The 11,264-nt window shown below is 41.6% G+C and overlaps 1 protein-coding gene across 2 annotated transcripts in view; it reads left to right on the top strand.

The window, feature by feature from the left end:
• Positions 1–10,468, top strand: part of KCNK17 (potassium two pore domain channel subfamily K member 17) — a 32,620-nt gene extending 22,152 nt beyond the window's left edge. For both annotated transcript variants that reach the window (XM_075089135.1, XM_075089134.1), the window contains exons 3-5: positions 4,033–4,199; positions 4,770–4,938; positions 7,923–10,468. In XM_075089135.1, coding sequence (XP_074945236.1) covers positions 4,033–4,199; positions 4,770–4,938; positions 7,923–8,218 — 632 coding nt within the window. In that variant the 3' untranslated portion in view covers positions 8,219–10,468. The remainder of the gene's footprint in view (positions 1–4,032; positions 4,200–4,769; positions 4,939–7,922) is intronic.
• Positions 10,469–11,264: the final 796 nt, after the last annotated feature.

Genomic DNA, 11,264 nt, shown 5'->3' on the forward strand with positions numbered 1-11,264 from the left:
AAAGTCATCCTCCGTGGATAGATAAATTGGAAATAAATGGGACTTCCCATATCAGATGTCTGAGCTCAGCGTCTGTGTCCAGCTGACAAGCTTTCCTGCACTTAGAGCAGACTTGGTGGGTATAATGTGAAATCTCACAAGACGCTTGAGAAGCCAAGCACACTCATTTGTTTTGTGTAGTTAGCCCTCTCAGAGCCATTCAAAAGTATGAGGGAGGATAGGAACCCCAAACTTGCTGATGTTCAGTTGAATGTAAGTGGTACCAAATGACCTTTGAAAATCCTAATGCTGGTAAGGATCATAGGATAATTCAGCCTTCCTGGTACCTCAGAAGGTCTCTAGTGCAACCTTCTGCTTAAAGCAGTTAGCTATGAGGTCAGACCAGGTTACTGAGGGCTTAATCAGGGACACCTTCCAGCTAAGCTGGTCCCATACTCACGTTTTCAGGAACCAGACAAACATACCTTAGGCTCTGTGAGTAACTGATAGGTTTCTTTGGGTTTGTCTTTTTTTTCCACTTTGCTGAATTATGACATCTTTTCCATCTGAACTGAATATTAATAATTTTTTGTCTATGCAACTTTTGAATTTGTAATGAACAAAACCTTTCATTTAGCCGAGATTAAAACATTCAGTTTATTTGTAAAGAGCACAAGAGAAATAAAAGTTTAGGTCTTCAGAAAAGTGTCAGAGGAGGAGCTGGTGGTAGGAGCAGTTCTGTGTTTTGAGCACTCCCTGAGTGTGTAGAAGACCAGTGTGCAATTTCTTCCTGTGCCTGGGAGAACAGGATTGTAGCTCACTTGAGATCACCCTAACTGCCAAATGGAGCATCTTTCTCTGAGTGTTTAAGTGTGTACTGCAAAATAAAGTAATCCTAGCACAAGCACCCTTCACTGAACTGCGCAGTGGCCCTGTGGATCAGACACTCGTGTGTTAGGCGGGACACCTGGCTCCCAGGCTTCGCTGAGTGTCTGGGTGTTCAAAGCAAAACAAGAACATTCTGTAAATTTGGGATTAGGTCATTCCTGTGGGAAGTGATGGCTTGTATCCACTCAGGAAGGAGAAATAATTAAACCAAATCTCCCCAAAAATGTGTGTGAGTGTTCAAACCACTGATAAAGTTACTGGTTAGAGAAGTGACTCTTCCTCCAGCTTTTTTTTGAAAAATCTAATCCTGCTTTTTCCCACAGCTGAAATTATTTGGTGAATTTGCAGATGTTTTTCAGCGTATGAAAGACACTTTTTTTTTTTTTTCATTCTAAGCACTTTTTGCTTAAAATACTCTTTTACATCCAGGCAGTGAGAATGGGAGCCAAACAAACCTCCCATTGTGGGTAGCAGAAAGTTGAAGTTGCCTTGGCTGAACCAGGGGCACTGCAAGAGAGTTACTATATTTCAAATGAAGAGATCTTTCACTAATGATCTGTTAATCACGCATCCACCTCCTCCTCTTAGCAAGTCTCCAGAGCCTCTGAATCCCTTATGTACAGGAATGTAATGGGCAAGCAGGAAAACAAAACTGAATTTACTTAATATGTGCAACAGAAGCACATGAAGTTAAGGTATGTGGATAGAACACTTAGAAATAAAACTACTCTTACTTTGCTTCTTCTAAGAAAGATTAAGTTACGTTGCACTTCATTTCAAAATGAGAGAAGCTATACAAGCATTTAATCCAGCTGCTTCAGTAAAAACCCTTACTCTCTGACCTCTGTGTAGTTTTTGGTGAGCAATCCTTGGTGTCTCTTGGCACAGGCATGTACTGGGTGACATCCCAGTAGCAGGCTCATGAGGGATGTGACACAGCTGCCAGTGTAGTTTGTTTTAGTCTTTGAACTTGGCTCAAATCTTCTAATGTACAGCCCACAATGGTATAAGACACTGATTACCCTCTTACCATTTACTGAAGAGGGTGAGTCCCATTTACCCATTCCTGCTTGAGTTTTATAACAATTGAGGTTTATATTACACCTAGGTTGGCATCTGTTGGTCTAGTCCAAAGGCAAGGAAATGTAAATTGCTGTCCATTTTGCATAATCTAAAGTCTCCTGTGCTGTTTAATCAAACTTTATCCTGTATAAAAAAAGCTAATGGGACATGGCTTTTTGGCATATGTACAGCAACTACTCACCAAGTCTTCAAGGGGAAAGGGAGCTAGATAAATCATATGCAAAGCAGATCTGTTGTTTGGTGTGCTGGCTTTACTGTACACATTGGATCTTCTTACATCATTGAATTTTCTGCACCAAATTAAATGTAATGTACAGCTTACCCTTAGATGCTCTCCAGTCAGCACTGTATCAGGCCCCCAAGATACAGAACACTGCTGTGTTTCACAGTGACCTGAGACTGTAGACCTTCCTTCCTCTCCTGTCTGATGTTTTTTTCCAGTGACTGGATAATCTGGAAAACTATGGTAAAAAGACCTGCCCAAACCATTACAGAAAACAAAACCTTGGCAATGGCTGGCCATAAATGTATGTGACTCATGTTCAGACTCCAGCCTTACAGTAAATGCCACCCCAGCTCTTTTTCCTGGGTCCAGACTGGCCTGCAAAACACCCTAATTCCGTAAGAGAGGTAAAATTGGAACCAGTCCACTGAAATGTGGCACAGCCAGTGTGGAACAGATCACACCAGGCACACAGACTTTAAATCACTTAGGTGGGATCATCCACCAGGTGTACTTGCCTGCGTCTCATTGATCATACCTGTTAGTCTGGAAATGGTGAAAGATGGCAGAATTCAGCAATTACGTGGTGTGGGGGGCGAGTGCATAAACATCACAGAGCTGCTCGTAAGTGAAGAACATAGCACTGGAATTAAGGCTGCTGTACAGTCTTAATTTAGCCCCTTTGTTTGACTGTATTTCAAAACAACCTCTAGTTATGTAACAGCATCCCACTCTTTCCGGGGGATGCTCTGCCCTTCCCAGGGACAGGCTGCTGGGGCCATTGCTTTGGAGGTACATTATGTGTTACCGCATGCATTAAACCCAGGGGCTCACAAAGCCTAAAATTATTGAAGGGAAAGTCCTCCAGATAGTAAAATTTTGAATTTGTGGGGGCAGAAGTGAGAGGAAAAGACAGCCTGTATACATACTGTGAAACAGTTTGCTGCCAGACCTTTTTCTGGGGGTAGTTTGTCAGTGCACGTGCACACTTAACTGCAGTGTCATCCGTGGCAAGAGATTTTGTTGGCACAAAACTTGGCACAGAATGTGTAGATATCCCAAGGTTGTAGACGCACATCTTTCTACGTTGATGGTCACTGGCTTATTGCAGCTGGTGTGGGACAGAGGTTAGTGAAGGAATGGGACTCCATCTAGTGAGCCATGGATGTTTGTGCTCTCACTTATCTCGTGTACAGAGCCCAGCCCGTGGACCTCTCCCTCTCTCCTCTGGGGGCTGCTCACTTGCCCTGGGGCTACACCACCTACAAGCATGGTAGCAAGGTGTCAGTGGTGCTTGCACTGCACCAACAGTTGGGTGTAAATTCTCCAGATTTATTGCCCCTAGGCAACATTTTGACAATTTAAGCTTAATGTGTATTTGGTACTTTTGGTGCAAAAGAGCATTATAAGCAAGGTTAAGTTCACTAGTCCTGTGGGACAAAGGTAGAAAAAGGTTGTTGTTATAATTAAAACACTATTGTTGTGGTTCAGAGACCATGACAGCCATGCAGGATCATTTAGCAGCAAACCTCATGCCAACAATGCTTACAAAAACTGAACTAAACGGAAGTTTTTCATTTACGTCAGATTCCAGCCCAGACAGTGGGTAGGAGAGAGGAAATTTACTGGTAAATGGAAAAGGAACTAAACAAAACTGGCAGGGAAAGAAATGTTATTTTCCAGCCTACAATAGGATATGACAAACAATGGATGTAACTTACAGTTATTTATTAAAAAGGTCCTTTTGGAGCAGTGACCTTCTTGTCTAACTTTTGTAGAAGATGGAGGTTCACCCCTCCAGGGGAGGAGGGCAAGCAGAGAATATTTTAGATTTAACACCTCATTCCTTCCCTGCCTAGGCTATGGGAACCTGAGCCCCAGCACTGTGGCTGGTCGAATCTTTTGCATCTTGTTTGCACTCTTTGGGATCCCCTTGAACCTTGTACTCCTGAATGAAATTGGGCAGCTGATGCTGTTGGGGACTCAGCATTGCGCCCATCGCCTAGAGGAGGTGTTTCACGGGCAGGTAAGCAATGTGGACAGCAATACACCACCCTCAAGTTCAGGAAAGAAAAGACAGAAAGGGCATTGTCTGGTATTTGGGATCCTCTGACTAACAAGGACAGCCTGCCTACCTGTTTGGCCAAAAAGGCAATAGTACTCAGGAATAACTGGAAGCAAATAAATTTAGTTTATGACAGCGTTATGATGTGTCAGATAAGGTTGTTTATTAATTGAGGGAACTTCTGTGATGAATGGCTTCCCCTACAGCAATAGAAGTTCTGGAACCTTAGAGCCATGCACAGTCCTAGAATATCTGGTCTGTTTATCATCAGTCATAGTTAGAACTGAATATGTAAGTTACATGGGGATATTTGTGGAATAGGCTTTAAACTGGCATGAATTTAGGACTCATGAAAGTGATGCCCAGTTTGTGTTGACTGGGAGAGCCACACAGTTTATTCCAGTGGAATGTCATAAATGTTTGTATGTTTTTATGGAGTCCAGCATTATCTTCAAGCACTGGACTTGAACTGGACTTTCCCTGACACCCTTCTTGTGACAGTCTCTTTTTTTTTTTTTTCTGTTTTACTAGAAAAAAGCTTCCCTCCTGATTAAGACCTGTGCGCTGGTAACTGGCTTGTTACTGTTCCTCCTGCTACCTCCCCTTTTGTTCTCTAACAAAGAAGGCTGGTCTTATGAAGAAGGCTTCTACTATTCCTTCATTACCCTCAGTACTATAGGGTTTGGAGATTATGTCATTGGTGAGTAGTTCACATTTCATTGCTTTCACCTACTAAACATCAAAGCCAAACACGTGGCACATGAAGCTCCCAACTTGGCAGTCTTATACCACTAGCAATCCATAGACCTGATGATAAATATGTTGTGGTAGGCTTTTGACAGGTTGGAGAAGACTTGATTTCTGAGGTAGCAATGCCACCTATGGAAGAGCAAAAAAATGGTTTCCCAGTCAATGAGTAGTCTTAGAGCGTTCAGGTGATCTGTCCCTTGAATGACTACAACACCAGATTGGAGTTGCTATATTTTTAATCATAGCAGTCACTGATGGCGCACTCAGTGCACTCCAGTGCATTGGCAGCGATTAATTTTAAGCAGATGCTACTCTGCATCACCATTAGCAGACAGTGACCATTTCCTCTGTCAAAACCCCAGACAACTGCTTTCTAAAAGGCAGCTTAAGTCACTTAAATGTAGACTGTCAGGCACCAAGCACAGCCTAGTTTTGGTTGCCAAAACCCTTTGCCAGAGGAAATGGGTTTGGACCCACGCCCGATGCATTTGCTGAAACACAAGACACACCTTTTTGATAAAGACTTTTGATTAAAAAACAAATTGATTATAGAAACACGTGCACCCTTGAATCCCTGGGAGGCAGAAAGACTAAAACATATTATTACAGATTCTTTATTTTCCTTTCTTCAAGTGCTTGCATGAGGCTTAGACAACTTAGTGGTGGTTACAGCAGGACTTGTCTGTAATGCATCAAAGGTATGACTAGAGCTTGTCTAGGCACGCTTAAACGAGCTGGAGTCAAGTTAACTTGGGTAAGGGTATCCAAATGGAGCTTAATAAAACCTAGCCAGTTCAGCATTTTTCTGATTTTATGGATGATGCTGAACTCTGTGCTGCAGCATCTTTACTTCTCTCAGTTCATGATAACTAATTTTGAACCTCTTCACTAGTATATCTCCCGTATCCAGGCGTACCCTCACCTGTGTGGTATAGACACTGTAGATTCAGTATGGGAATAACTGATTACGTCAGTGACCTGTAATACGTACATGCCAAACCATTTTGCCTTAACAATCCTGTGTTTGTGGTTCATGTTTCAACTTTAAAATAAGCAGGGCCAGGGTATGGGTTCAAGTGGCTGTCGCTATTTTGTGACTGTTTCCCCCACCAGTGTGATCTCTGGCACTGTTCTGGACCAGGTAAATTCTGGGGGATATCACATGCCAGGGGTGATGCCTGATGTTCACTTTGGACACAGCTGCTCTGTTTTGTGGGAAATATAAGCCAGGCCATGGCACTTGGATTTGAAGTCACAGAGTGGTCCCTAGCCTGTTTTATTTTGTAATATTGATGTAGGTTCTCTTACTAGCCCTGAAATCTGTTAATTTGCACATTCAGTAAGCACTTCTATTGGACAGAGGATGCCATGTAGGTCCTAAACTGCTTCTGATCTTCTCATCGCCAAGACTGCACCTATCAGATGGTCTCTGAAGATAAAGTATTCTCCTTGGAAGCCTCAAACAGCCCTTCCCTCTTGTCTTCATTTATTATTTAGAAACAAACATTTTTTTAAACCTTTGAATTTAGCATCGGTGGAAGCTTCGTGTTTGAAGAATGAATATGATAGTCTTCCTGGTTGAAGTTCACCTTGATGTAGAAAGCCAGCCCAAAGAGTAGTTACTGCAGAAGTTGTTAGTAGGTCCCAAACATTTGCCAGTGGCTTAGTGACAACCTCAGAATGTCTTGTGGTCCCATTATACTGAAAACACATACAGTGTGTGTTACATAATATATAATAATACCAAGTAAATGGATGTAAAGGATTGGGTGTTTAGTATGCTTCTGCTAACCAGTTACTACTTATCACAATCTTGTAGACAGTAACAGTTCATGGACCATGATTTGGAAACTGCTAGTCTGTTCAGGTAATCGCAGTACAGTACTCCTACATACAGCCAGTCACAGATGATAAATACCTAAACACCCACCTTTGTGGATGTCCCACTTCAACCCAGACCTATGTGTACTTTTCATTGGAATGTGGTATGGAGAGTGGCCTCCAGGTTCATGGAGGTACCACCTCATACACGTTAACTCCTCACACTCTGTCTTGAAAGTATCAGGGCTTCTGTAGTATCTGCTGTGCTGTAGGTATTTTTCACTTTGTAACTAAAACTTCCTAAGGTAAGGAACTAAATAATGAAACCTGAGAAGCAGCAGAGAAAAAGCCCATGCAAAGACTTTGCTGCCACTGATTTGTATCTTGTACCTTGCCTGTGTTTGTAAGGGTACCCCAGCCTGCTTTACAGATACAGCCCAGTCACTTCATAGGGCTGAGCTCATTCCTTTGCTTTGCCTGTATTATTATTAATATTACTACTAACCCTACCTTAGCACATAGAAGCCTGTTTGTACTAAACATTGTGGAAACACAACCAAAAATATGGCTTTGCTCCAAAGGGATCAGAGAGTAGCTGTCTGGTTGCTCAGCTAAAGGTAGCGTAATTTCAAGTTGTCTTCCAAGGCTTGGTTGTTCTTAGAGGCTCAGGCCCCTTCCCTCCCACTCTGAGAGACTCACTTGCTCGCTGATATCTGGCTTAACAAGCTACATAAAACCCACTTACCTCTCTGCCTGCAGAGGACTCCTGTTACATACTAATACAATATTGTGATGTTGAGTGGTAAGCAGAGAAATGAAACTGTGTGCTTAAATGTGAATAACTTCATTTTGACATAGATGTAATCTGGGATTTATTTTTATTTCTCATGGGTAATCTTTACAATTCCTAGGGAGTTCTAGGCTGTTGCTGGCATGTCACGAAACACACTTGCTTACAGTATCTGTTCACATGCTAAGTAGATGGCATACTCGTGTTTTATATAGAAATCAATAATATTGGGTCATATTTCCACTGTTTTTGCTTTACATGTAATGTCTCCTTTGAGGCATTCTTGATCCAACCTAGAAATGTTTTTGGTTATTGTCTTATAGGGATGAACCCAGACCGCACCTATCCAGGCTGGTACAAGAATGTAATATCTCTGTGGATCCTCTTTGGGATGGCATGGCTAGCACTGGTTATCAAATTTTGCATCAGCTTTCTAGAGAGCTCCAGTGACTTCTGTCAGTGCCACAAGAACAGCAAAGAGATGGCAGAAGACTTAATTGATGACAAGAAAAATAGTATGACGGGACTTCACAATGCGGAGATCTGCAATGACAAAGACACAAAACCAAAAGTACCAGATGAATCTCACACCTACACAGCTCCTACAGAAGCACTCTAGGGAAGAAACATACCCTTGGTGTCTCTTAGGTTTTAGTGCACCAGAGATGCGCCACTTAGAAATGTGGGAATGGAGCTGCCTTGGCGTTCACATGGGGTAAAAGGTTGCTTACTGAACTTGAAACGGTTCTATTCTGAATTGAGCAATGACAATAAAATGTTTCATTTGCAGCACCACCAAGAATTACCATTGGGACTCTTAGCCAAAAATAGATTTACAGAGATATTGCCTACCCTCCCACCTCAGTATATGAGGTAAACTTTGACATCTGCACGCAACACTAGCTGCTGTCCTTTTCTTTGCCTCCAAAGTTCTTGTAGCCTCTAATGGTATGTATGGCATTTTGCAAATACAACAACCAGAAGAGCCAGTACCATTTAATGAAGGAAACAAATTGCGTGTCGCTAAAAGACTTAATGAAAAGCACTGTTTAAAGCCGCCTGGCAGTCACTGCAAATGTGCTCCATCACCTATATGCTTGTGCTTGCCAAAGGTAGTACATGCTTTTGCTCTCTGATAATTAGTACATGGATGGCAACGAGGCAGAGCTTGTAGAGGTGCCTAGTAGAAACAGGTAATTCAATTTTTTTAAAAGAAATTTCTACATCACAGGTCCATTAATATTGAAAAGAGACTAGGCAGAAAAGGAGGACTAGAGGCAGTTTTAACTGCCAGTAGTTCCAATGTTATCTTGTGCCCAATATTAACAAGGGCTACTTAATCTAGAAACAGACTGGAGTATCTTCAGCTGTGATCAAGAGATGCTATTCTTATTAACTTCTCATGTCATAAATGAATAATGTATCTGTTCTAGCTAACAACTTTTATATAAGCACAACTATGTTTTAATCTGTAGAATGTCAGACCTGCTTATTTGGCCTTTGTGTCAATCATGAAACAGAACTGTTGGGGTTTTTTAATTCCATTAACTTCTCAGAAATCATTTTATAAATTATGCCATTTATAAAGGCCCAACAGTGTCTAACTTCTGCTACCATTTATATACCAGTGTCTAATCTTCTCATTTTCTTACTCCTGTTGTGCTACTTGCATCCTAGATCATTAACTCTGAAAATTTTACCATAGCAGTAGACCAGAACAAAGCATTTGGGTGAGCCTTCAGCTTCTGCATTGGACCAAGATTCTACATGGACAGTGGAGAAAAGACTGAAAACAGTCTGTTGGAGTACAGGATTCAGGAATTAGAAATATGCATAGCTGGATTCACAGAAAATCACTGAGTGAAAAGTTTACAGTCTTCAGGAACACAAGTTCTGGAATGTGTATCATGAAAACAACATTTCCAGAGTAGGCCAGTCTGATTGTTGATATGTGGTGGAACTGATTCGACTTCAACTTTTCACAGGCTCTGGGGATTTCTACCAGCTCTGCTCCTCAACAAGAAGGCTTAGCTTAAGAAGAGTTTCTTCTTTTCAATTTGAATGTGTATTATATTAATCACATCTAATTCACATTCCCATGTATTTGTAGTTTGTGAATGAGGTTTTCAAAAGTGCCTTAGAGGTTTGGGAACCCTGGTCCCACGGAAGCGCACACAGAGTCATATGCCTTAGGAGAGCTAATATACACTTCTGGGAGCTAAAAGGAAGAGGAACTCTAGGAGTAGTCACGAAAAAAGGAAAAAACAGTAATTCTTCATAGATCTCAGTGCTTCTACTGTATGTCAGGGTTCAGCCACAAACCGAAGCATGTGGCTGGGTCTCAAGGTGACTCAACATCTGCCCCAGCAATCCTTGCTTATTCACTTCCTTCCGCAGCTGTGCTGTTGTATTACCAGCTGCTTACCACCAGCGTAGTCCTACCACTGACTGACAGTTGCAGCATACTTACAGGAGGCACATTTGAACAGCTTGCAAGCCACGCATAACTCCAGAGCTGCAAGTTGCCTGCTTGTGTCCTGGATCACCTAAAAAAATATGAAATGAGTGAGTCAAACACCGTATCTGCCTGGATTCTTTGATGCAAAATTAGCATGTTGTCACTTACGAATATCCTTTTATTGACAGTTTCTCAGCTAGCCTTTAATATGGACAGTAAATATTATTGTCTCCCTACAAACCGCTTTGCCTCTAGTCCTTCTGTTCTTTATAAAACGGCTGTGGTTAAATGAGACATGGATGAATTTGTTCCCAGAGGGATGAGAAGAAAGTGGAGTTTTGCAACATCACAAAAACATCATCACTGATGTGTCTACTCTACCAAAATATGAAAGGTTATCTGCTCAAGGGTAAAATAAAGAAAACAAAAGCATGGTGCTGTTATCATTCTTGTCACAGCTGACTTGCAGTCTTCTGTGATCTGCATTGGAAAATTACAGATGCTCCTTGATATTTTTTTTTTATAACGTCTCTTCCTGTTCAGATAAGTGTGCAGTTTCCATTAGTGATTTCGGGTTAGACTGTCACTGCTATTATTCTTCACAAGTCAATTCTTCCCTATTACCCTGTTTTCTTTCTCGGGAGGAGCAGGGGCTGGAAAGAGGTTTGGTTAGTAATAGTAGTTGTAAATATTTATGTTACATCAGTGTTCAGAGGCTTTTTCACAATCACATAGAGCATAATGTGCTTCTGACCTTTATACAGTTTCCCAGGAAATCAATTCTTAAAGCAAGAAAATAGGCCTCTCTCTAGCTCCCCTACTCCAAGGACAAGTCCTGGCTTCAGTCTCAGTGTTTCTCATGCTGGCTCTTTCAGCTAGTTCAAAAGAGATGTTTATCCCTTGGGGAGAGATATGTCCAGAAATATGTAATAAGATGTTACAGCAGCATAGTACAGACTGCTCAGAACTGCACAGTTTTTAATACTGTATTAAGCTAGACTATTTTAAGATCCCTAGTGTACAACAAAAAAAGCCCTTTCTCCATAACGGTCTCCGAGTCAAAAAAAAATCCAGGATGTCATTTTTCTCACAGGGGTGGGCTGATGAGATCTTATCTTACAACTGATATCCCAGATCAGTTTAGAGCTGGGAGTGTTTAGCCCAGAGAAGAGAAGGCTCAGGGAGATCTCACCAATGTATATATAAA

Source organism: Phalacrocorax aristotelis, chromosome 3, assembly GCF_949628215.1.
Source record: "Phalacrocorax aristotelis chromosome 3, bGulAri2.1, whole genome shotgun sequence".
NCBI lineage: Eukaryota > Metazoa > Chordata > Aves > Suliformes > Phalacrocoracidae > Phalacrocorax > Phalacrocorax aristotelis.